This window comes from Rhincodon typus, chromosome 26 (assembly GCF_021869965.1).
Source record: "Rhincodon typus isolate 14 chromosome 26, sRhiTyp1.1, whole genome shotgun sequence".
Taxonomy (NCBI): domain Eukaryota; kingdom Metazoa; phylum Chordata; class Chondrichthyes; order Orectolobiformes; family Rhincodontidae; genus Rhincodon; species Rhincodon typus.
The window spans coordinates 4,137,085-4,164,649 of NC_063357.1; the positions used below are offsets into that span (position 1 = coordinate 4,137,085).

General features: G+C 41.2%; 1 protein-coding gene across 1 annotated transcript in view; it reads left to right on the plus strand.

Moving 5' to 3' along the window:
• The window catches only part of bcas3 (BCAS3 microtubule associated cell migration factor), a 1,061,909-nt gene that overhangs the window by 996,587 nt on the left and 37,757 nt on the right, over nt 1-27,565 (plus strand). The window contains exon 22 of the mRNA XM_048612335.1: nt 9,533-9,700. Within this exon, the coding sequence (XP_048468292.1) occupies nt 9,533-9,700 (168 nt within the window). The remainder of the gene's footprint in view (nt 1-9,532; nt 9,701-27,565) is intronic.

The window sequence follows — 27,565 nt, forward strand, 5'->3', positions numbered from 1 at the left end:
TTACCATGAGACAAGTCAGATCCCAGACTGAAATCTGGCTTGATAGATATATTTTACTTTAGTGTGGTGGCTTTTCACTGAAACATAAACACACATGCTGCAGATTCACTTCTAACAAGAAAGCAGAAGTTTATTACAAAAAAGAAATTATGATAAAATAGAATAAACCAAGCTATGTATCTATAATTTCAAACACACAATTTCAAAGATTTCAAAACACACAGCAGAACAACATCCCAACTATTTCCACACAATCACTTCAGTGTACTCAGATACCATAGAGAGTTCCCTTCTTTAACACATCAAAGGTATTATCTAAGTATTTCTTTAAATTCCTGGTCTTGAGAGCTTGATAGCCTTCTCTTTGATTATTGACACAACTGACCTTAAACCGTACACCTATCTGGATAACTGAACTGGAAATGTAGTTTTAAGAGCATTCCATGTATATCATGTTATATATGTATATTAGTAAAAGTAGCTTACAGTACACGCAAGTGTGCCACATTGTGAGCCTGACTGACAATCCTAAATTGGCTATCATTATAATATTTAGCAGAGTCATGATTATTTAACAAGTGTTGGTGAATTGTGGAATTACATCTAATGAGACCCATTTGCCAACCAATCAGCACTTGCAATCAACACTATTTCTTATACAGTAAAAATGTTGTTCACCTTTACAGCAGTATTCTTGCAAATGGCCTGATAGCTGCCAGAGAAAATTCTTTGGCAAACTGTGTCTTTTCTTAGTAATACTCAAACCTTGGAACAGCCAAAACAGAAAAAATGATTTTATAAATTATGTAGAAGTCTCAAAATTAAATGTAACAACCTACAGAAGAAATTCATAGTGCTAAAATTATTCATGTGACTCATGGTAGTAATTAATTTATTAGCCAATTGGCATTTAATACAGAAATAATAAAGTGCAAGCAGGCAATAAACAAAAGAGCAATAGTCCAATAGTAATGGTTATGTGTAACCTGTCATGTATGAATAAAACTAGAACTGTGCTAAAAAGCATTATAATAAATCAAAGGACATTGTAGGCAAATAAAATTCTATTCACTGGAATTTAGAAGAATGAGAAGGTATCTCATAGAAACCTATAAAATTATAACAGCTCTAGATAGGTTAAATGCAGGGGGGATGTTCGCGTTGTCCAGGGAGTCCAGAACCAGGGGTCACATGGTAAGGATACGGGGGTGTTGCCATTTAGGACTGAAATGAGGAGAAATTTATTCACTCAGAGAGTGGTGAGCCAGTGGAATTCTCTGCCACAGAAAGTGATTGAGAGCAAACCATTGCATGTTTTCAAGAAGGAGTTTGATATAATTCTAAGTGCTAAAAGAACCAAAAGATATGAGTTAAAACCGAGAACAAGGTACTGAGTAGGATGATCAGTTATGATCTCATTGAATGGTGGAGCAGGCTTGAATGGCTGAATGGCCTATTGCTGGTCTCCTTTATTGTGTTTCTATGTTTCTACATTAAAAACTTAAGCTGTCAAAAATTGCCCCAACTTTAGTCTGTGGCCTCTCAAATGAAAACATTTCGATCATGCCGGTGCTCTGAAAATAGCATGTGGATCCCCTTAGTAGGCCAGTGCCTGTGTGGCAGGGTGGGAAATGAACAAGTGGGGAAAGCAAGGAGGAGAGTGTGTATGGGGGTGAGGAAGGCGAGAGGAGGGATGTGTATGTTTGTGGGAGGGAGGGAGTGATAGAGGGAGTATTTGTGTATGTGGGGGGGAAGAAGTAAAAGAGGAGTTGTGAATTTGTGGGAGAGAAGCGGTGAGGTGCGATTGTGTACATGTGAGAGAGTGCGTGTTGAAATCCTGAGGATAAATGAAGCAGACACGCATCCACCTTTCCCTTCCTCCTCCTGACATTAAAAACACCTATCCACAAAGCAGTCTGAGGGAGGAGGAATACCTAGGCTGAAAGACAACCCACTTCTAACTCCCACTTTGGAATGAATTCTGCCAAGACCACATCAGAGTGTGCACTACCAGAGGCAAAAGCAAGGCCCACTTCTAGGACTTGAGCATAAAATCTATACTAATTCTCAGTACAGCATTTGGAGGGTGTGAACTGTCAACGTACTGTGTTTTGGATGAGATGACATATAGAGGCCGCATCTGCCCCCTCAGAACTTGAAAATTGAACCCACAACCAGATGCTGGACAGCTACCAACTGAACTCGCACTGCTTTAGGTGATGTAAAAGATCCCAACTTCCCTTACGAAAAAAAAGCAGAGATGTTCTTCCCTGATCTAACTGTCAAACAGAAGACCAAAACATTGCTGTTTGTGGAACCTATCTGTGTGCAAATTGGGAGCTACACTTTTAACATGATAACACTTCAAAAGTACTTCATTTGCAGTACAATGCTTTGGTACATATTGTAGTAATGAAAGGCACATTTGAACTGCAAGTCCCTTCAGTTTGCAGTGGAAACATTGCAAAGCAAAATTGAGTTTGTGCAGTGTTATCAAAACCAGGGCAGATTTGCTTCAGATTGTCAAGATTCTCACAAAACTGGATATTTTAAAGTTGGAAATTGAAAAAAATTACAATCACTCAATTTGAGTGTCAAATCTGCACTGCAGTTTAATAATATGTCTACAGAAAAGTAAAACGCATACCCTGCACATTATCAAGCATCAGTGGTTATGCTGCTTTTGCAAATAGATATTGAGAAGAAAATAATTTTAATTTGGAAACAGAAAGGTCTAAAGCCTTGGGCAGGACCACATCAGGTATAATAATTTCTTCACTCAATCATCCCACCTACAAATACTACCTGCTCCCATTTAGACACCAATTGTCTGCCACATGATACAGCTGACAAGGGCAGGACCTTGCCCCTGCACTGAGGGGATACCTTTAGGCAGCTTGACCAGCTCATAGAAGATGGTCTTAGGCTATAGGCCACTGGGATCCAATTCTGTTAAAAGGAAAACAGGAGAGAGGATTAGTTTTCCCTGAGAAATCATAGCCCTTTAGTCAAAGTGAGATGGTTGTATTATAGTCTATCCTAGAGGACAGATATCCAGTGTCTAGCAATATAAGGTTTCACTTGTGGGTTTTACTTGTGATAACATTTTGCAGCCATAGAGGAGCAACTGAGACCTCAGGTATGCACACAGAGATTCAACCAAAGACATTCAAAGCAAAGTCAATGAAGAGAGATAAGGAGTGTAACTAGAGGACTGGGCAGTAAGAGTTCACCAACACAGGCTGGGATTGTGACTGCAGAGCTGTGTGTATTCTGGCATCAGAGGTGAAAGATACCAAAAATTGGCATGATCTCTCAATCCAGATTCAAGAACACCTTTGCATTAGGTTGCCAACTCTGGTTGGATGTACTCTGGTTGGATATACTCCAAGAGATTTCATCACTCCCTTCACCACCACCTCGCTTCCTGCCAATATAGGTCAATGGACAGCATGTACTGATCACGAATGTTACTGTCTGCACTTTTCTCGTAGTAGTCTTGTTGTGAACCCACCAAATTGGCTGGGCCACAGTTAGACCCAAAGCCACAATCTAAGTCCAGAAGGACATCATCCAAAAGGCTGTATTGTTTAAGACTAAGATGATTCAATATGATCCTTGTAAGGATTTTTCCTGCAGTTGAGAAAAGACTTATTCCTTAATACTTTTGGAGACATTTTTGGATCTTTTTCCACTTCCAGATGCTGACAATATTGGCATCTTTGAGATCCTGTGGAAGCTTTTCCCGACACAAGATTCTTTCATAAGAAAACTGTAAGTTTGTTCTCAAACTGCCCCATTACATTTCCGAATCTTTGCTGGAATGTCATTCTCCGCCAAGGACTTTGTCTTGTTTGGTTGATTTGATTGCCTCCATCACCTTTTTAATGGTAGGAAGGAAAAGACAGGTTTTCTTTCTTAGGCAACTACTCAATTTGATGTAGAAAATTTGCTGATATGTAGGAGAGTTGGTGTTGTACAGATTGAAGTGCTCACATTATTCTTTCCGTTACCTGTCTTTCAGTGATTTGTTCATTCCCATAATTTGTTAGGATGGGAGCAAAAGATGTGTTTGGTGAACCATACACAACTTTCAGCACATTGTACACATAGGCCATGCCTTTCAGCTAGATGTTGTTTATCAGCTCATCAGTTTTAGTATTCCACCACTCATCTCCATTTTTCTTATAGCACACTAGAACTTTTGGTTGGTATTTTTATAGGTTTGGTACTTGTTGTTGACTGTGAGATTGTGAGAAGACTTGCATATGGAAGCTGTTTCTATTTGAGAAGGTGGAAGATATTTTAATCACTGTTTGTTGCTTGCACTTGCAGTCTCCAGGATGTTCACTGAAGTCTATAAACAGCAATGTAATAATGACCAGATGTTCTGCTTTTTACGTTGTTGGATGACGGAAAATAAAGGGCAGGGTACTGGGGATCACTCCATGCTCTTCTTTGAAATACTGCTTCAGGATCTTTTATGAGAGGTCAGAAAGGACGTTGATTTACCAATCTTTCAAAAAGCTGACATTTCATTGAATAACCCTGCCCCACTCTCAGGCCATTGGACCAAATATGTTGCCTGCACACACGCAATTGAAAAGCAACCACATCCAATTGGAATAATCTTGACTTTGAATCAAACTTTTATTTTTTGCAGTACAAACTGAGTGGAATTGCTTTAAAAGCCATTATACACACTTGAAGGAGAATTTTCTGCAAGCTTTTCTACACTCTTTCCTAACCCCAGTAGGTTGATAAGGTGGAGGAAAAGATGGTATTCCCATAGATTTGTTTCTCAGTTTTCCATTCGAAAAGGGGGGATAGTGAAAGAAAAACAAGATGTTCAAAGTCTCACTTTATTAGGCTATAGACTGGGTATGTCAAGGGTAGAGGTGTAGGTGGAAAGAGAGAGTAAAATTACCACAGGGACATGGAGGTCCATGTCAAATTCAATTCACATAGTTTCCAAACGGCTTGGAGATCAATGTGAGCATGCGATTATGGCAATATGTGTGTGTTTTTGACAGTTTGTTTGTGTCTTTGTGAATGTGTATGTCTGTGTTTTTATTTGTGTGTTTTTGTGTTTTTCTATGTGTATATGTATTTGTTTTTGTGTGTCCATGTATATACATTGCATATTAGTGTGTTTACATTTGTGTGCCTCTAGTGTTTTTCAATTTATGCATATTTTAAATCAGGCAATATATGATTAAAGCAACCATTAGGTATTTTGGAACATCAAACCTAGGACAGCAGCGAAACAGGTAGCTCAGTAACTAAGTACATTTGCACTGCTGGATTGATCTATACAGGCAGGTTTGGTTTCTTAGTGCCCTTGTTCCCCTCCCCTTGACAAGTGTAGCAGCGGCTGGAATAGTAGTCTTAAAAAGGGAGCAGTGGCCTGATGCCATCAGGATAAGCTGGACTAAACTTTCTATTGCATTCTCCTCAGACTACCCATGTCTAAGTGGACCTACCCTTAGCTGTGAGATAGTCAGAAGGAAGTTTGTGACAGTGAACTGGGAGAAAATATGTTATGCCTCCCCCCCACAACCCGCCCACCAACATCCTCCCCCTATTTTATTGCACCTTAGGTTAAAGTTGTGCCCACTCTCCCAGTCTATACTACCATATATCAATGTTCCAACACATTGTGTGGTGGTTTTAAAATAAATGTATAACCAAGGGATCCAGTGAAGAACATAAAAGGAGAATCTTGACTGACTCTGCAAGGGTATCTCAATTGCTCGTTCTGCACAACCTCACAGTGTAGACATTTACTCTGAGTCACTGTGATATCTGCAGGTGTCTACATAGGCCAGATCCTGGTCATATCCTCTTAAGGCTGTCATTATAGCGGCACACCATATCTGAACTACTTTGCCAGCTGGTTGCAGACTCAGCTTCCTGAGTGTTAATTGTGGAGCCAGCTTAGTTCTCTCGTGGGTCAGGGTACTCAAGGTGGACTTCAAATCCCTCAGTCTGCCCTGACTCTCAGTACCTGTCAGCGGCTTTCAGTGTGCGGTGAGGCTCCACAGCTCCACTCAATGGCTGTGATTGTCCAGCAATCTATCCTTAGAACACTGAGCACTTAATCATTTCCCTACTTTATCACAGCACCAGCACCCTTCCCGCAAAGGGCAGCTTGTGTGTGCACAAGAATAGCAAGGAAAATTAGATGAAGTGTGATATAAAATAATGTCAGATGACTAGCAGATTATGGCGTTGCTCTCCTTCAAGCAGAGAAGGTTAAGGGAAGATTTAATAGAGGTGTTTAAAATTATGAAGGATTTTGACAGAATAAGTAAGGAGAAATTCTTTCCACTAGCAAAGAATCAATAACCAGCGGACAGAGATTTAAGAAAATTGACAAAACAACCAGCGTGGAAATAAAAATTATTTTTATTAAGTGAATTATCATGATCCAGAATGCTGTACCTGAAATAGCACTGAAAGCAGATTTCATAACTTTCTAAAGTGAATTGAATATGTTGTGAGAAAAGTAAAATTTTGCAGAGCTATAAGGAAAGAACATGGTCAAGTAGAGTCAATTGATTAGTTTGCTTAAAGAGATGGCGTGGGTCTCATGTGCCAAATGGCCTCATTTTGTGCTATAAGATCGACTATATTGATATCTCCTGTTCAAAGCATATTCTGGTAGTGCGTTTTCGTTTTAGCAGTTTGCAAATTAGGAAACATCCTCAAAGAGTGGTACTGAGATTGATCTCCATTTCCATTTTAGCATGGTTACTACACAAGTGCTAGGAGCTGCAGATGTTAGTCTTTTTTAAACAGTTATGGGGGCAAGGCTGCAGATTGGCACAATGTCAAAACATTCAAAAGGCAAATGCAGACACAATGGCCTCCTTCTGCAGCATAACAAATCTGGAATTCTGTGACTTCTTGCCTTTTTGCTCATTGCCACTTCTGACTGCCCTGTCACATCCTCCTGTTTGCCGCTTCCCTCTTCTGTCCATTTGCTGCTTCCCTCTCCCATCCTCTCACTGCTTCCCATTTGCTGCACCTCTCTCCCATCCCTCACTACTTCATGTTCACTGTTCCCTTCTTCCATTCCCTCACTACTTTCCATTTACTGCACCTCATTCCCATCCCTCATTGCTTCCAGTTTGCCGCATCTCACTCTTGTCCCATCACTTCCTCATGTTCACTGTTCCCTTCTCCCATCCCCTCACTGATTCTCATTTGCTGCACCTCAGTCTTGTCCCCTCACTGCCTTCCGTTTGCTGCATCTATCTCCCGTCCCTTCACTGCTTTCCGTTTGCTGCATCTATCTCCCGTCCCCTCACTGCTTTCCGTTTGCGGCATCTATCTCCCGTCCCCTCATTGCCTTGTGTTCACTGCTTCCTTCTTTTGTCTTCTCACTGCATTCTGTTTGCTACTTTCCTCTTCAGTCCCCTCATTGCTTCCCTCTTCAGAACCTTCATTTTTTTTGCATTCACTGTTCCCCTCACCCTTCATTGCTTCCTGCTCGCTGCTTCCATCTCCCAAGCCCCTTACTCCCATCTACTTGTTGCCCCATGCCAGAACCCTTGGTGTTTCCCTCTTCTGACTTCCTAGCCTTCACCACTTCTCTGCCACTTCATACTCCACCCCTTATTTATGGGTAAAGGTACACAAGAGGGAAACAGCAAAGGGATTGGGAGAGGGATGCTGAGAGAAAATTGGGAGAGGAGGCCAAGACAGGAACAGCAAGGGGATTAGGAAGCAGTTGGTAGGAAATATAAAGCAGTTTCGGAGAGGGATGGAGAGAGGATGGCAGGAAGCAGCAAGCCAGATATGGGAAGTGTTGAGTGAGAAATAAGAAGAAATCGTAAGAATAGAAAGAGAATTTTTGATCCAGTTGGGTTCAAGACAAGGAACAGACTTTAAGAGTAAGAATAAGAAATATGATGTAATTAATTTTGGTATGAAGAACAAATAAATAGTGCATTTCTAAAGGGGTGCAGGAGCAGAGGGAATAAGTTAAGAAATGTGACAGGATGGTTTGAATAAGGAGTTAATAAAGCATAGAGCATTCTACAGTTTATTAACAGGAGAATAGAGTTTAAAGCTAAGGAGGTTGTATTAAATTTAACAGGTGAAATTTGTGTAAAGTGCTGGTTTGGTCTCAGCTAAAGTATTGTGTTCAGTTCTGAGTGCTAGATTTTAAAAATGATGTGAACACATTAAATGATTCTAGGGATTAGGAACTTCGGTTTCACGGATAGTTTAGAGAAATTGAGGCAATTCTTCTTGAACAAGATAAGCTTAAAAGGAGATTTGATAGAGGTGTTCAAAATCATGAGTGGATAGAATAAATAGGAAAAAGCTTCTACCATTGGTAAAAGGATTGAGAACAAGAGGTCACAGATTTACGGTAATTTCCAAAAGAAGTAATGGTGACGTGAAGGAAAATCTTTTTCAGACAGTATATGGTTTACATCTGTATTGCCTGAGAGTGTGGTTGAAGTTCAGCAGATGAATATACTGCCAACTGGCTGATCCTTGTACTGACCAGGCAGGCTCTGGGTTCATGTGCTGTCATTATTTTAATCAACTGTTTGGACCTAATATGACATGCCTCCAGGGTAGGCAGGGCTTGAATGCAGACCTCCTGGCCCAGAGGTGGAGACACTGCCACTATCGAAAACATTACTAATTGTAGGGTAGAGGGGATAAGTGTTTGTGTGATTAGAGCACTGCAGTTTGCTTTAGTGCTCACAGGTTAGGTGGGAAATCATGCAAGGTTCCTCTTCTACTCAGAGACGCATGCTGGAAATGTGAGTTAAATAAAAACAAAGACACAGATTTCAATGGTGCTTTTCACAGCTACTGGACGACTCAAAGTGCTTTACAGCCAATTAAATATTTTTGAAAGGTAGTCACTATTGGATTGGAGGAAACTTGACAATCCTCAGTGTCTGAATGAAAAATGAAGCATGTTATTTGAACAAGATCTTGGAAGGTGGCTGGTATCAGTGAAACTAATCTATTCCAAAGTTATTGCAGTTAAAGAAAAAAATAATTTAGGACTAAACTTTGACTAGACTGAAAGAATAAAGCTCCTCTCTCCTCACATGTGTAAGTCAATATTCCACATCAGTCCCAAGCTATTTCCTAGTGGACAATTGCTAATAACATGAACTCGCACCTAATTGGGAATAAATCAAATATGAGACAAGGAACAGAAATAAGAACAGACCAGCAGCCATTGAGTTCATCTCCTATCATCCTGGTAGTTGTATGATACGGTGATAATGGAGTTCTTGATCAGTCTGTATCAGCATGCCCAGTCATAAGGTGAGAAAAATCCCCAATAGTGGAATGTTTTAGTAACCATTGATCCAAATGCACCTGTTCCTCCCAAGCTTGATTCATATGATATTGCCAGTTGCTCATATACTGTATCCCTAAATGAGTCACATTTATAAAAACAAGATTCTATACTTGCCTGCCCACTCTACTGGAGTTAGAGTTGGATTGAGGTAGGAAAGTAAATGACACTCCCATATATTTTCTCTTTCAGGAACATTTGACCGCAGCGTGACACTATTGGAAGTGTGTGGCAGTTGGCCAGAGAGTTTTGGACTGCGTCATATGTCTTCTATCGATAATACAGACGAAGGTCTCCGTGAACGTCTGGCAGATGCCATGTCCGAATCACCCAGCAGGGACATTGTAGGTTCAGGAACAGGTAGGAAAGAAGTTACATGGTGCATAACCCTCAAAACAGACATTATGATAAGTCAGTGATAATGACATAGAAACACAGAAAAAGAAGCAAGAGTAGGTCATTCAACCATTGAAGCCTGCTCCACCATTCAATATGATAATGGCTGATCATCCAATTCAGAACCCTGTTCCCACTTTCTCCCCACACCCCTTAATCCCTTAAGCCCTAAGAACCATATCTTCTGGAAAATTCAATGTTTTGGCCTCAACTGCTTCCTGTGGCAGAGAATTCTACAGGCTTACCACTCTCTGGGTTGCGAAATTCTTCCTCATCTGAGTCTTAAATGTCTTCACCCATATCCTTAAACTATGAGATAACAAGGTGTACAGCTGGATAACACAGCAGGCCTAGCAGCATCAGAGGTGCAGGAAGGCTGACGTTTCAGGCCTAGACCCTTCTTCAGAAAAATCAGCTCTACACCTTGTTATCTCAGATTCTCCAGCTTCTGCAGTTCCTACTATCTCCTTAAACTATGACCCCGGTTCTGGACTCCCTGATAGTCAGGAACATCTTTCCTGCATGTAACCTGTCTAATGTTCTTAGCGCTTTGTAGATTTTATAGATCTTATAACCTAGGGAACCTCTTGCCTTAGGCAACAACTATTTTCACCACCTCATAAGAACAGCAAAATACTATCATGCATGATGGGTTTAAGCAATAATGTGAATGGGCCTATTAGAATTTTAAATGAGCAAACAATTTCCATTGTCTTTATTAGTTTTCAGATATTGTGGGCTTAATCCTTGCCTAAGGTTTAATCAATACTGCGCAGAAAGTCGGTCTATCCTCTTTATGTTTGCAACGAACTGTTGGACGGTACAGTGCAAAATAATCTGCAATGTGAGTTTTATTTGGAGTCTGGTGGATTAGATTAAAATTACACCCAAATATTTGACAAGAATTCATGGACTGTCAGCATTTCTGCTGCCAAAAGCTTCATTCATATGAATGCTGTAGATGCTAAACTGGTCCACCTCGTTTGTTCTGGCACAGTCCATCATGACAGGTGAGGAATGAAACTTCTAACACTCCCAAATTACAAAATGAGCACTCTGAGCGGGTGTAGCTTGAATGAAGGCAACAAAAAGAGTATGGACAATGTGCCTGACTCTCAATGTTGCAACATATTCTCCTCCTCTCCCATGTCCACAACCCCCATCACAAAGTAAAGTGATTAGTACCTGAGAACTGCACTCAGAAAACACAGGATAGTGGGCAAATCTGTCTCCAAAATCCCCAAATTGCCCTTGAAAATTCACACACTGGGGTAAGCAATCAGCGAAAAATCGCCATCATCATTAGAATGAAAGGAAATGGTCAGGAGATATTTCTTCAGTCACAGGTTGGTTCTTTCCTGTGCTTGCTGCATATAGGTTCGCAGGTGTACCCTGTAAACAACAAACAACAGAGACCACACTGTGATTGGAAGAGTATTGAGCAAGGTACATATGTGTCAGTGGCTTGGGAGCTACCAGGGAAGTAGGGGGCTTAGGCCTGGGAGCTGAGGGCTAGAATTGGAGGGGGGCAAAGACTGGGAATGGAGCTATTTGCCATTTTGCTGAGGCCAAGAGGGACAGCCAGGGATCAGAGCAGCCTTTTTCCAAATACCAGAAGGGGGAGTGGTGAGCTACCTATTTGCTGAGGTAATCGTCTGTCCACCAGGTCCAGGGCAAGGTGGGAGGAAGGAGCCTGCAAGGGGACTGAGGAGGCAAGGAATCCACAAGTGCTGGGAAAGACAGGAGGAGGCTGCAAGGGGGCTGGTGGAGATGAGCAAGCTGCAGAGGTCTCGGTGGAGACAGGAGTACGGGCAAGAGACAGGAGACCTCGAGGGGTTGTGGGAGAGACAGGGGATGCAGTAGGTTTGGGGGAGATGAGAAAGCTGCAGGGGAGCTGGGGGAGACAGAAATACCAGCAGGAGGCAGGAGACCTGGTGAGGCTGTGGGATAGACGGAGTCTGCAATGTGGTTGGGGGAGATGGGGAAACTGCAAAACAGTTCCGAGAGTAGAAAGCCATAAAGGAGTGAGAAAGAGAGGGGGAAGCTGCAAAGGCAGAGAAGGGAAAGAGAACTGCAAAGAAGAGAAAATAATATCAAACCTGACAACAAAGAAACACCAAGCTAACTAAAAGCTACGAAATCTTGAAATCACTGAGGCGATGAATTACCTGTTAATAAGTGTGGTATCTCTTGTTTAAGGCTATGTATATTCAGGAGCTACAACATGAGAGAAAACGTAATGGACGCTAATATAATGAACACTGTGTCAATTTATAGTTTAAACCTGAGATGCAATGAAAGGGGTCATAACTTTCCAGGTAGGTTAATTGCATCTTTGCGCATATATGATGGAAACACATTAGTTGTGACCTCAGGAGTCTGTGTGTTTAGGTTGAAGCCTTTTCTTATGGGAGAAGTGTATCAATTATTTTGGAAAAGAGACTTTTGCTAACTTGTGCGTATTGTCTTGTTTTAGATTCTGTGATATTTAGAAAATTAATGCTTTCTTTGTGCACTGTAGTGTAAATTAAATGGGGTTAATAGTTTTTGAGGATATTGATGAATTCTTCTAATTCTGCTTCTGTGTGAGTCCAAGTATTCTATATATCAACACAAACATAGAAGTTAATGTGACTACATCACCTAATAGAAGAGATAGTGAGAATGAGAATATAATCCCTACCATTTGGCTACCTCAAAAGGTAGACCCTGAAAATCTTAAGAGAAGTTCTCAAAAAAAATTTTGTACCCATCATGTCTAGAATCGACAGAAGGTGAGGCAGTTGCTCAGCTGAGACATTTCAGGCAATGTAGCTCAGTGGGATTGCCACTTGCCTGGTTCTGGATCAGATCATCATTTTTTTGAGTAAATGTTCAAGAAAATTCTTCAATGTAAGTCGGTTTTCAGAGCCTTGATCCCACTCTTTGCCTGGTCCTGATCCTATGTTTCTGCCTGGACTCAAAGTTGGCAAATCTGACAACCAATTGCAGCTAATTAGACATCTGAATCCGACAGCCTCATTGCTTCAGTGGTATTCCTCTTAATAATGTGGTCGGGTTACTGAATTTGGTACTACTTTGTCTGTTAGCTTTTTGGTGGTAGTTATATATTGGGATGCAGGGCTGAAAGGGAATGAGGATGAAACTGTGTATAGACAGAGACTGCACTGGTTCAAAAGCTGTTTACAGCTCCCATGGAGAACGTACTTCGGCCAGTAGATTGCTGATAAATAATGCCATCATGAAAAGTACTCAAGAATGTGCTGACAGGCTTCCAGTCTGACATCCATTAAACCATTTTTAGTGTAAGAACTGTAGAAATGCTGGGAGCTAGGCCAGGGCAGTCTCGCTGTATCTTATCATGTGACTTTCTGATCTGACGATCTTGTACAGTATCCCCTCCCCCACAAACAGCATTATCAATGTCCAACCACCTAATTTGGAAAATAAATCAGTGTACTACAGATGACTAAGAGTTTATCTATTACTGTAGGGGATTATGTCCATGCACTGCCCTCTTCTAACTGCATAATTCTATATCAGATTTACCTCTTCCCTCTTGTTATTCTGCAGCCATGCCTAACGCAGCTGTTAAGTCAGCCAATTGAAAGGTTTTTTTTTATTTTGATTTTTTACCCCTAAACACCCTTTGGAGGAAGTAACTGTTTTTGAATGCTTGACTGTGTATTGAGATTGTGCGTAGGGCTGTCAACTCTGTTTGGATGTATTCCTGGAAATTTCATCAAATGACTACTCATCTCCAAGCATCCCAGCTCCACCATTCATCACCCAAAGCATTAATCCTCTTGGGACTCTACCTCTCTGACAATTGCCAAATAAACATTTGTTTAGTTACTCAATTGGACAATTCTTGACTCACAAAACACCTTCTTCCCAAATCAGTATTTTTATTGCTTAAAAAAGGGCACTAAAAGGAAAATCCCCAATGATTTTTCTCTCAGATTGTTCATCGCATTTTGCAAATTGATCTCCAAGTGCTGGAGACTCAAGGACACTTGCATTCGGTTGATAGCACTGTGTTCCCTGTGAAGGACAGCAGAAAGCAGGTTCATATCCCACTGTTGCAGTTGGCAACCTGTCAATACCAGGCTCCTCTTCTCTTCTTCCAAAGCCGATGATCACAGTGCACTATTACTGAGCAACCCATTATACCTTGCTCCAGGATTAATTTACATGTGTAGAGCAGATGCTGACCACAATCTTTCATTCTTCCCTGGACTTAGGGGAAGTGACAGAAGTCTGGAGAATTGTAAACGTTATGGTCTTGTTCAAGAAAGATTGGAAGGTTATTCCCAGGAATAACAAATGTCAGCTTAACTTTGGTGGTAGGGAAGCTTGTAGAAACAGTTATTTGTTACAGTATTAATAGTTACATGGAAAACAGTAGATTGATCAGGAAGAGTCAGCATGGATTTCTAAAGGGGAAATCGAGTTTCACTGAACTGATGGAGTTTTTTTTGAATAGGTAACACAAGGGCTCGATAAGGGTAACGCTGTTGATGTGCTACATGGATTTTCAAGAGGCATTTGATATAGTGTCACACAATAGACTTGTGAGGAAAGTGGACATTGGTATAAAAGAGACAGTAGAACTCAAATACAAAATTGGCTGAGTGATAAACAGAGAGTAACGGTCAATGGATATTTTTCAGGCTGAAGGAAAGTTTATTGTGAAGTTCCCCAGGGGTCAGTATATCTATCCTACACATGTTTGCAGACCTGCTACAGAATGATTGATTTTGTGGTTGAATTGGTGGCTCAGTGGTAGAATTCTCACCTCCCATGCAGGAAGCCCAGGTTAGATTCCTGGTCAATGCATAGCAGTCCCTTTTTTGTCTACTTACCCCACTGTTTCAACATAGGGGGAAGGCAGTGGCCTAGTGGTATTACCACTGGACTAATTCAGCAGGCCCAAGCAAGTTGTGGGGACTTGGGTTCAAATCCTGCCACAGCAGGTAGTGGAATTTGAATCTAATAAAAATCTGGAATTATGAGCGTAATGATGACCTCAAAACCATTGCCGATTGTCAGAATAACCCGTCTTATTGGGACAGCATGGTGGCTCAGTGGTTAGCACTGCTGCTTCACAGCACCAGGGACCTAGGTTTGATTCTACTCTCGGGCGACTGTCTGTGTGGAGTTTGCACATTCTCCCCGTGTCTGCATGGATTTCCTCCGGGTGGTCGGGTTTCCTTTCACAGTCCAAAGATGCGCAGTTTAGGTGGATTGGCCATGCGAAATTGCCCCATTGTGTCCGGGATGTGCAGGTGAGGTGCGTTAGCCATGGGAAATGTAGGGTAACAGAGAAAGGGTAGGTGAATGAGTCTGGGTGGAATGCTGCCTGTGGGCTTGTTGGGCCAGATGGCCTGTTTCCACACTGCAGGGATTCTATGGAAAATATATGTGCACAGACCATTAAAGGCGGCATGACAGGTGGAGAGAACAGTTGATAAAGTATACAATGACCTCAGCTTTATCAATCAGGACATAGAGTACAAGAGTTGAATTTGTACAAGACACTTGTTAGACCTCAGCTGGAGTATTGCATACATTTATGGGCACCATATTATTGGAAAGTTATGCATGAAAGTGCAGAAGCGATTTGCACAAATTGTTCCGGGAATCAGAAACTTCAGTTATGCGAGTAGATTGAAGACGTTGGGACTGTGCTCCTTGGAGAGAAGAAGACTGAGAGGAAATTTAATAGAGATTTTCAAAATCATCGGTGAGTGGTTAGAGTAAATAAGGAGAAACTGTTCCCACAAGACAGAGAGGCCATAGACTGAAAGTGATTTGCAAGGGTGCAAGTGTGACAAAAGAAAAATCCTTTTCACACAATGCGTTGTTAAGGGTGTGGAGGAACAATGTGGTGAGTTTCAGTTGAGGCACTCAAGGGTGTTGGATGTTTATTTAGATAGTAATATTGTGCAAGGGTATGGGGTGAAAGCATGAAATTGGCACAAAGTAATGATGCTTGTTTAAAGAGCCAGTACAGGCAGGATGGATCGAATGGCCTCCTTGAGAGCCATAATAATTTTGTGATTCTTTGTATGCCCAGTTAATGTACCAAGCTGGTTCACCATGGAATGAGGGTCCAAGCAAAACCCAGAGCTGTCTTCATTGGTTACCTGCACACAAGCACTGTCCTACAGGGCTCATGAGCTATCTGTCAGGAGCAGACAGGAATTGAAGCTGGAGGTGTTGAGGGAAACAAAAGTCACAGAACTTTTACAGCATGGAAGGAGCTCCTTCAGTTCATTGTGTCCATGCCAGTCATCAAACATCTATTTACTCTCATTGTATTTTCCAGCGCTTGGCCTGTAGCCTCGTGGGCTATGGTATTGCAAGTGTTCATATAAATAATTCTTAAATGTCTGGAGGGTTCCCGACTCGACCACCCTTTTAGGCAGTGAGTCGCAGATACCCACCACTCTCTGGGTGAAATATGTCTTTCTTAAATTCCCTCTAAACCTCCTGTTTCTTTCTTAAAACTGTGTTCCCTGATCATTGGCCCCTCTAAAAGGGGAAATGTTTCTACCTATCTATACCACCTCATCCCTGGTCTGTACCTCACAGAACTTTTTACATCTTAGATTCCCCGCAAGCTTCTCTGTTCTGAGGAAAACAACCCCAGCTTATTTTGTCTTTCTTCATAGCTGTATTGCTGCAGACCAAATAACATCCTGATGAATCTTTCCTGCGCCCTCTCTAGTGCACTCACAACCTTCCTATATGTGGTGAACAGATCTGCACACTGTTCCAGCAGAAGTTTATCTAAAATTATATACAGCTCCATCATAACCTCGTTGCTGTTGTATTCAGTGGCTGGACTAATAATGGTAAGTATCTTAAATGTCTTCTTAATCACTTTATCTACCTGTCTTGATGCCTTCAAGAATCATGGAATCATAGAATTCCATTGAGTCCACAACAACCCTCTGAAGAGCATCCCACCCTGACCTACCCCTCTACCCTGTCCCTGTAACCCCATATTTCCCATCTAGCCTGCACATCCCTGAACACTATGGGCAATTTAGCATGGCTGATCCACCGAACCTGCACATCTTTGAACTTCGGCAGGAAACCGGAGCACCTGGAGGAAACCCACGCAGACACGGGGAGAACATAGAAACTCCACACAGCCAATCACTCGAGGGTAGAGTCGAACCTGGGTCCCTGGTCCAGCAGTGCTAACCACTGTGCCACCCCTATGGACAAGGCCTCTCTGACCCGCTGTACTTCCTAAGGTTCTACCATTCAATGTGTACTTTCTTGCCTGTTTAGTCCTTCCAAAGTGCATTACTTCGCACTTTTACAGATCAAATTCCATTTGCCACTGTCTATCCCATCTTACCAGCCGATCCAAATCACCCTATAGGCTTTCCTCCTCACTATTTACCACACTACAAATTTTCCTGTCACCTCCGAACTTACTGATCAAATATCTCTTACAGTCTTGCCGAGAGGAAATATCAGCATGTTGCAGATCCTCTGATAATTCTTCGAATCTCCCAAAGTAACAAGAACTTGTATTTATATGGCCCACTGTTAACATTGGAAAATTCGCATCACATGAGCATTATGCAAAATGTAACATTGAGCCACAAACAAGAGTTGGGGACATGTGATCACAAACTTCCTCAGAGGTAGATTTCAAGGAACATTTAAAAGGAGAGAGAGGCCGAGAGATTAAATGTGGAAATATTAGAGTTTAAGGGCTTGGCACTAACTGAAGGCACAACCGACAATAGTAGAGTGATTAAAGTCCTGGATGTGCAAGAGACCAGAATTGTAGGCGTAAAGATATCTTGGAGACCTATAAGAAAGGAGGTGAACAAGGTAACAGAAAGCGGATGCAGTTTACTGGCGCCTGTGTTTGAGCATTTCAAATGGAAAGGGTGAGCTGGAAATCGAGACAGCAACACATAAATAATGGGAAACAAGCGCTTTGACAGCAGTGTTTAACTCATTTAGGGACGATGCCTTGTTCCACTGCTTTTCCTTAACAACAGGCTCTTTCATATTTCAGAGGGATACAAGTCTCAGTCTGGACCGTGCAGCTCAGAGCAGAAAGGTCACAAGGCTGTAATGCAGTTAGCATTGACTGCCCCCTCTTGTAGTGCGTCTATTAGCCTGTAATTTGATTTGTAGCTATTCATTGGGAGTCCCTGCAGCAGTGTGGTACGGGCTGCCATATAATTGGTACTGTCTCTATTTTTACATCATTAGATTAGCCCCTGATGCCTGGCCACTTGTTGTCTGCACTGGGCCCACCATTTATATGTCTTTAATGTAACATAAAATTCATTACAGGACCACAGTAAGCAATTGCATCTCCTCCTTTGCCCCCCCTCCCCCAAGATGAGCTTTATGCTAAACATGTTTTTAACCCTTTGTAGAGTCACACATTGAGGCCAATATCTTCAGGGTGTGTCATACTTGGGGGGAGTGTTATTAGGGAGCATTTATGTAGTGAGGTTTACCACATTATGATCGCAAAGCAGAATTCCATGCAAATAGCTCTAAATTGAGGTCATCATACCTGATTTCTGACCCATGTAATGATGGATGAATTCATCATATGGCCACAAATTGAGCAAACTGACCTCTGCCCCCAAATGTGGTGCTATCAGGTGAAGCACTGGAAATGTCACCATCAGTTACAAATACTTTATACCTTGTCCTAGATCCCTCTGTGAATTGTTAGTCAAACCATCCATCAATCCAACAAGTGCAGAGAAAAGTAACACACTGTGTAAGATTTGATTTTAAAATTGTAAATCCTTCCATAGCCTTACCCTCTCTTATGCATGTATGAGCCAGATAGATGAGATGTATGTATATCTCTGCATCTTTCTCCAGGCTTACAACTTTCTGAAATTTCTACACTCTTCAATTCTGGTGTCTTGGATTTGAGAGTGGAAGGAATCATTTTGAGGCTGCAGACAGATATGAACACAAAGCTGAGAATTGTAAAGTCAAGCTGTGACATTGACCATCTTACTCGGTATGCTACGATCCACAGTGTCCCTTTCAGTTAACAGTAGTTTAACAAATAAGACACAGAGGAAATTAGTCTAAAGTGTTTGTATCTGAACTTAATTATTTGAAATAACTGGCTCTGTACACTGGATAACTTTAACAACAAAGGAACGTAGAAAATAAAAGTAGGCCATTTGTCCCCTCAAGCTTACCCCGCTATTCAAATAGATTATGACTGATCTTCTACCTCAACACCATTTATCCAAACACCCCCAAATTCCTTAATATCTTTAATGTCTAGAAATCTTGAATGTCTTGAATAAGCTCAATAACTGGACCCTCCTAGCAAAGATTCCAAAATGTCCTGGAGTGTCAGATGCTGAAGGGTGATCTTACAGAAGTTTATAAAGTCATGAGGGGCATGGATAAGGTGAACGCCAAGGTCTTTACCCCAGGGTGAGGGAGTCCAAAACTAGAGGGCATTGGTTTAAGGTGAGAGAGGAAAGATTTAAGAGGAACCTAAGGGGCAACTTTTTCACGCAGAGGGTGGTGTATGTATGAAATGAGCTGCCAGAGGAAGTGGTAGAGATGGGGATGATTATAACATCTAAAAGGCATCTGAATAGGTATATGACTAGGAGGGGTTTAGAGGGATATTGGCCAAATGCTGGCAAATAGGACTAGATTTATCTAGGATATCTGGTCGGCATGGATGAGTTAGACCAAAGGGTCTGTTTCTGTGCTGTACTTCTCTATGATTCTATGACTCTAGCTGTCCCCAGCCAATAGAAATATTTTTCCTACATCTGCTCTGTCAAGCCTTGTAAGAATTTTGTATGCTTCAATGAAATCATCTCTCATTTTTCTAAAATCTTGAGAATACAGACTTAGTCTCCTTAAACTGTCCTCATTGGACAATCCCACCATCACAGGGATCAATCTGGTGACCTTTCATTGCAGTCCCTCCAAATGAAGAGACCCAAACTGTACACAATACTCCAGGTGCAGGTTTACCCAAGACTGTATACACCTGAAGCAAGATTTCTTTACACTTGTATTCAAATCCTGTCACAATGTAAGCCAACATAAAGCGCTCTCTACTGCCATAGCGCACACTGGTGCCTGCATGGTCCAGGTGAAGGCCTGGAAGGCCTGGTACATCTCCATTTTCCTCATTACTGGTATCAGCGCCTCCCGCATCAAAACCCATTTCAACCACACCAATCTTTGAGTCATGCATCTCACTCCCTCATCTTATTTGCCCTATTCCAATTTGCTCATAGCTCAGGCGATAATCCAAAGGTTGTTACCTTTGAGTTTTTGCTTTTCAGTTTGGCTGCTCAGACTCGTACTGCACCAGGTAGGTGACACAGCTGTCTGGACTCTCACTTGCAGAAGCAGCGAACTGTGTCTAACTGTACCACTCCTACCATTATTACATTCCTGTTAACTGTGTCAATTTGAATGTTTTCCTGTACTACATAGCTGTGGTCATTTGACCAATCTATCCTGAAGGCCCCACTTTCATCCTGCAAGAACCTCAAATTGTTGGACAGTTGCAAAAGCTGAGGCTGTTCCACCTTCTACCTTCCTTGTCCCCACACCATCCACACTTGCAGTCACCCTCCTATCTCTGACAAGGACCAAATCAGGCAAGCTATTCTAAAGCTATCTTCTGAAACAAAGTGTCCAGATCTCATACTTTCTCCTTTATGTGTCACAGAGTCTGCAGCTGGGCACAATGACTCTGAGTCAAAGTTCCTCCAGCCACAGACATTTATTGCAAATGCTTTGCCTTAGATCACATAGATGACTATAAGCTCTCAAGTTTTGGAACCACCATAAATCATTTTGCCTATCATCCTTATAATATTTAATTAATTATTTTACTGATTGAATTTTAATTAATGCCTCAAGTCCTGCTCATGCTTGTATTTTTATTATTTCAATAAATGTTCTACCTAGAAGCATCTAACACCATCAATGACCAAGGACAATCAAAATAACATACTCAGGCACTGCTTTTCCTCCCACAATTTCACCAACAAATGCATAAAAAGTTAAAACTCACATTTAGTGAGATGAGATGAACAGTGATCGTGTCTATTACTCATTTTTTAACTTACTAATTGGAAATGCTATTCACACATCTGGATTCCCAATCAACCTACACATAGCTGGTGGCTGAAGTATGGAACAACAGTTCACTGAATGGTTGCTGACTGATCCCTTGTTCCAGCTCCTTTGGGATAGCAACTTTCTTCCACTGGGGCTCACTGCAAGAGACGCCGTGCTGCCTTTTCACTCCACACTGTTTCTCCATTGTCAGCCCTACAAATGCACAAGCATCGTTGCCAGGGGTTACAGCCCACACCATTCCAAGTGGTAGTGGTGATGACTTGATTAATCCTGAGAACAAGCTATGTAGCGTTGCACTAGAGAGAGTTCCCAGGACAGAAACTGTCTATGTCAAAGTAAGAGCCTGAACTGGAATCTGAATGAACTTTATGGAAATACAATGTGGTACTTATCACAGCTATTAAATATTTTACAACATAGTGTATTAGAATGATATCATCTGCAGTAAAATGTAGAAGCATTGATTCTTTATATAAATGCATAGATCTTCAGGTAGTTCATCTGAGTGGCCATTCAGCATCTGGAATCCTCAACAGTGATATTCAACAATGGAAAGCGTCACTGGTGAATCCTATACTTTCCTGAGGTTTCTTTTTATTCATTAACGGAATGAGGGCATTGCTGGCTAGGCAGCATTTATTGCCCATCCCTAATTGCCCAGAGGGCAGTTCAGAGTCAGCCACATTGCTGTGGGTCTGGAGTCACATGTAGGCCAGACCGGGTGAGGATGGCAGTTTCCTTCCCTAAACGACATCAGTGAACCAGATGTGTTTTTCCAACAATTGACAATGGATTCATGGTCATCATTAGATTCTTAATTCCAGATATTTTATTGAACTCAAATTCCACCATCTGCCATGGTGAGATTCAAACCTGGGTTCCCAAAATGTTATCTGGGTCTCTGGATTAAACAGTCCAGCGAGAATACCACTAGGTCGTCGCCTCCCCTTAAAACTGAAATCAACAGGCACTTTCCAAGGGAGCCCGTCATCACACCATATTCAGGAGTAAGAAAACCTAATTAGGCTAGAAACACCCTATTCACCTGAGCAGGGTAAATAATTTTTACTAGAGATATTCCTGGAGGTTTAATAATATGACATCTGATCAGGTGATTCTTGATCACATGACATATAAGCACCTAACAACTGACCATGTAACAGCTGGAAATGTTGCTGCATTTACTTTATAAAGGATGGGTCCGCTATAGTCAAGTACCTTTTACAGATTGCAAGAAGCCACTCGTGAACAGGGAACCAGGGAAATCAAAACTGTGAAGAGGGGAAACCAAGGAGAAGAAAAGGGATGAAAGGGAGAAAGCAAGGTTGCAAGGAGGAACACTGAAGGAGGGAAGTGGGAAATTGAGAGGAGTATTGGAAAAACCAAAGAGAGAAGTTGGGGGTCATGGGGGAGTGGGGAGTGCAAAGTAGGAAACTTGGAATGAGTAAAAAAGAAAATTACAGGTGAGGTAAAGGGAAACTGAGAGGGCGTGTGAGCAAAGGAATCTGGAGATAGGAAATGGGGAAGCAAAGTTGAAGAATAGGGCAAAGTTGAGAATTGAAACGTCATCAGTACTTGGACTTCACACTTCAAAGAAGACCGTCAGTGACCAATTATACTTTTTGCATGATCAATATTATGCAGGACATGGGTTAGCTGGTTAACAGGAAGCAGAGAGTTGGAATAAATGAGTCTTTTTCAAGCTAGTAGGATGTCACGAGTGGTGTGCCATAGGGGTCACTGCTTGGGCCTCAACTCTTTACAATTTGTATAAATGATTTAGATAAAGGGACAGAAGGTGTGGGAACTAAATTTGCTGATGACACAAAGATAGGTAGGAAATTGAGTTGTGAAGAAAACATAACGGGTCTACCAAACTGATCCCTGAGATGGCAGGACTGACAAATGAAGAAAGACTGGATCATTTAGGACTATATTCACTGAAGCATAGAAGAAGGAGGGGAGATCTCATAGAAACGCATAAAATTCTAGCAGGATAGGCAGTAAATATAGAAAGAATGTTCCCAATGACTGAGGAGTCCAGAACCAGGGTCACAGTCGAAGGATACTGGGTATGCCATTTAGGTTTGAGATGAGGAGAAATCTCTTCACCCAGAGAGTGGTGAGCCTGTGGAATTCTTTGCCACAGAAAGTGGTTGAAACCAGTACATTGGTACAATACATCAAGAAAGAATTATATATATTTCTAAGGCCTAAAGGGATCTAAGTGTATGGAGAGAAAGTGGGAACAAGGTGCTGAGTTGGATAATCAACCATGATCAAATTGAACGGCAGAACAGGCTTAAAAGGGTTGAATGGTCTACTCCTATTTTCAATGTTTCTATGCCTACAAAAGGATATAGGTAGGTTTAGCAAGTGTGCAAAGATCTGGAAAATAGAGTATAACTTGGGAAAGTGTGAAATTTTCCATTTTGGCAGAAAAAATTTAAAAAAAGAAATTTTCTAAATGGTGAGAGGTTGCAGAGCTAGATGAAGAGAGATCCAGGTGTCCTAGTGCTTGCATTGCAAAAGGCTAGTAAGCAGATACAGCAAGTAATCTGGAAATCATATTGAATATTCTATTTTATTGTAAAGGTAATTGAAGGTTAGAGTCGGGAGATAATGCTTCAGTTATATAGGGCATTGGTGAGACCCCAATTATGTTTCGTATTGGTCACCATATTTACAGAAGGTTGTTAATACATTGAAAGCAGTTCAGTGAAACTTTACTAGACTAATCTTACTCTCCCATTTCCCTTGATCCCTTCAACCATAAGAGCTTTATCTACCTCCTTCTTGAAAATACATAATGTTTTCTGTGGTAGTGAATTCCACAAGATTACCACTCTCTGGGTGAAGAGATTTCTCCTCATTTCGGTCCTAAAAGGTTTACCCCTTATCCTTAAACTGTGACCCCTGGTTCTCTACTCCCCCACCATCAGGAACATCCTTCATACATTTAGTCTGTCTTGTCCTAATATAATTTTATAGGTTTTTATGAGATTCCGCCCCCTACTACCATTCTTGTAAACTCCAGTGAATACAATCCTAATCAACTCAGTCAGTCCTATTCAAACATCAGACTGCCAACCCAGGAATCAATTTGGTAAACCTCCACTGCACTCGCTCTGTAGCAAGAACATCATTTCACAGATAAGCGGACCAAAACAGCACACAATATTCTAGGTGTGGTCTCACCAATGCCCTGTATAATTGCAGCGAGACATCCTTGTTCCTGTACTCGAATCCTCTTACTATAAAGGCCAACATACAGTTTGCCTTCTTTACTGCCTGCTGCACCTGTGTGCTTACTTTCAGCGACTGGTGCACGAGGACACTAAATTGAACATTCCCTTTCTCAAATTACAGCCATTCAAATAATAATAATAATCTGCTCTATTTTTGCTACCAAAGTAGATAACCTCTCAATTATCTACATTATACTGCATCTGCCATGCATTTGCCCACTCATTCAGCCTATCCAAATCACACTGCTACATCTCTGCATCCTCCTCATCCTCCTTTGAGATGCTGATCTGTCCCTAACAGCCCCCAATTACCCTGCCTAACAAGAATCTAGCCACCTGTGGCTTAAAAATATTCAAGTAGCCTGGTCCCATGAACTTAAAAGGGAGAGCTTCCTAGGGGACCCCTTCTAAGTATTAAAAAACTAACAGGACCAACTTTTAAACCTCAAAGACCACTTTGACTTTAAAAAAAGTTTGTTAATACTGTGACACGAAAGGGACTCTAGGATTTTGTTACAAATATTGACACATTCCCACAGACCCCTGCAGTTAATGGCAATCTTTCAACTGACAATTCTCTTGGACTATTTTTGTGTACAAAGAAAAGCTGCTTGGGTGAACTATCTATGAGCAATCCATGTAACCAGATTCCAGCCACACAGGAGTGGACAAGGTAAAACTTGAGTGGAAAATCATCATATTGAAGACATTAACCCCTTAGGAGTTCATGAAAGGAGCAGTCTGTCACAGCATCAAACCCTGAGGTGCAATGTCATAGCAATAAGTCTTATAAGGATGGTTTAGGTCTGGAAAAGTGATGAGATAAGGAACCAATAATTTCCAATGAATTGGGAAGATTTATTAATATCTGCCCAGTTCTAGGAGCGAGCACACAGCACTCACAAGCTGGGATCTCATTGTTTCTGCCGAGAATTTCATAAAAGGAGATCAAAATGTTTTATACTTTGACCATGGAGGGCATAGCAGCAACTTTATTTCTGGATCAAAGTTTAAAAAAGTTCCGAAGGTGTGGGAGTTCAAAACTAGGGGGCGTATTTTTAACGTGATAGGGGAAAAATTTAAAAAGGACATGAGGGGCAATCTTTTTACGCAGAAACTGGCTAATGTGTGGAGTGAATTGCCAGAGGAAATGGTGGATGCAGGTACAGTTACAACATTTAAAAGACATTTGAATAAATACGTGAATAGGAAAGGTTTGGAGAGATATGGTACAAAAGCAGGCAGGTGGGACTAGTTTAGTTTGGGAACATGGGCAGCATGGGCTGGACTGAAGGGTTTGTTTCCATGTTCTATGACTATTTTATTATGTTAAAATCACTATATAAATTAAGTTATTTTTGTGTAGGTAATGTAATCTACTGGAAAATGGAAAATTTCATATTGTACCCTCAGTCTGTCAGAACTGAATCGCACACAGCTTTTTCAGTATTTATAGAGGGTTGTTTTTAGTATATCAGGCAAATACAGCAGCTAAGATGGGGGGTGAACTTCCACTATTTTATCAGGTGGAAATATGAAAAAGTTCTTCCCTCTCTGTCCCTTTGAAAGAATTAGGCTTTTGCTTTCTTTCTCTTTTCTCTATCAGAATGAACAGAGTATCATTAAGATCTTGAGGTGATCACATTTTGAGCAATGGGTTTTTTGACCACTTGGGGGATGAGTTCTGTGCAGCTTTGTGCAGCTATCGGGATCTGGAGTTAATTATCCGATTTTCATTCCAGGGTTTAAAATGGTGCTGCATGAAAGGGTGAATTGAAGCGGGGAATTTTACTTGCTTTGTTCAGAAATAAAATACTGCAGATGCTGGAAATCTGAAACAGAAACAGGAAGTGTTGAAAATTCTCAATAGCTCTGGCAGCATCTGTGGAGGGAAAAACAGAGTTAATATTTCCGGGCTGTGACCTTTCGTCAGAACATTGCTATTTTCTGTGCATTTGGTCTTCATTTGTAGCGCAGTGCTGATCAGAGAACACAATCTTGACAAAAGGCTGATATGAACGGCATGCACGGTCAGATCACAGGAGCCCAGGCCCATCCAGGCAACACGTGAAATTAACGACAGATGGTTTGGTCATCTTGCATAAAGAGAAAATGAAAAGAGCATTAGCATATACAACAAACCTTAGTAGTTCAGTGCCACAGCAAACAATCTGTTGGAGTCCCCTCCCCACTCACTCTTTGCCAACCCAATCTAGTAAAATACAAGGGAATTAGGGATTTGCAGCTGTATACTTTCAGTCTGAGTTGACAAGCTCATCTGTGCCTACCCTCAGAAAAGATAAAAGTATATTCTTATAACGGTTGGGTCCTGTGAATACTTGCAAAAATTGTTCCTCCTCTCAGGGTAGCATTGATATGAGTACTAATGGCCACTTGCACTTAAATAGCACCTTTGACATGATAAAGCATCCCACACCTCTTTGGAGGAACCTTATCAGCCAAAATTCGTCAGAACCACATAAAGAGACACAAGGACAAGTGACCAAATGTTTGATCAGAGGTATTGATTAATTATATCTTAGTTGATAGAGACAGAGAGGTTTAGGAAGAAAATTCCAGAGCTCAGGCCCAAGCAGCTTAAGGCACTGCCAGCAATGGTGAGACATATAAAAGTGGGAGTGCTATATTAGCCAGAATTGGACGAGTGCGTATATTTCACAGAACTATAAAACTTGGGATGTTTTATAAATATAAGCTGTTGTTTTGGTTATAATTGGCTGTTATTTAAAATTAAAACAGAATTAAACTGAATACTCAAAAGCCAGAGGAAGAAACGGGAAAGGAGAAAATGAGGAAAAAAGCAAACATGTGTGGATCATTTGTATATTTAGAATTTAAGAATTAATTGCATCAATAAAGTTATTATTGACTTTTGACCAGTTTTATTACCATAACGAAGTTGTATTTCTATAGCGCCTTTCACAATACAGTGAAGTCCCAAAATAGTATTGCAGCCAGTGAAGTGCTTTTGGAATGTAATCAATGTCATAATTTAGGAAACGTTGCCATAATATTAACTTGTTTCCTCATCATCGCACTTGAAAATGATCGGCACAGAATGACTGAAGTTTATCTGAACCTACAGAGGGGCCAGAGGTTAATATTCTGCTTATAGGAGAACCTACACTAAATAAAACCTGAAAAGGAAAGGGTTAAAGCAACAGAAATGGTGAATTTGGTAAATGGGTCGCAAGGGGAACTTTGGGTAGAACTAGAATAAACAATCTCTAATGGTTTAACAGTTCATTTTCAAAATGGTCTCTTTTTTAAGCTGTTGTGGATGACCCAGTGTCGGACTTGTTACAAAGAGAATCATTTATTGAAATCAGTGACAGCTTCCAGGCATCCGGTCAGAAGGACACACATCCTGTGCTGATCCAATGGACCATTTTTCATGCAGCAAGTGTTTATAATCTAC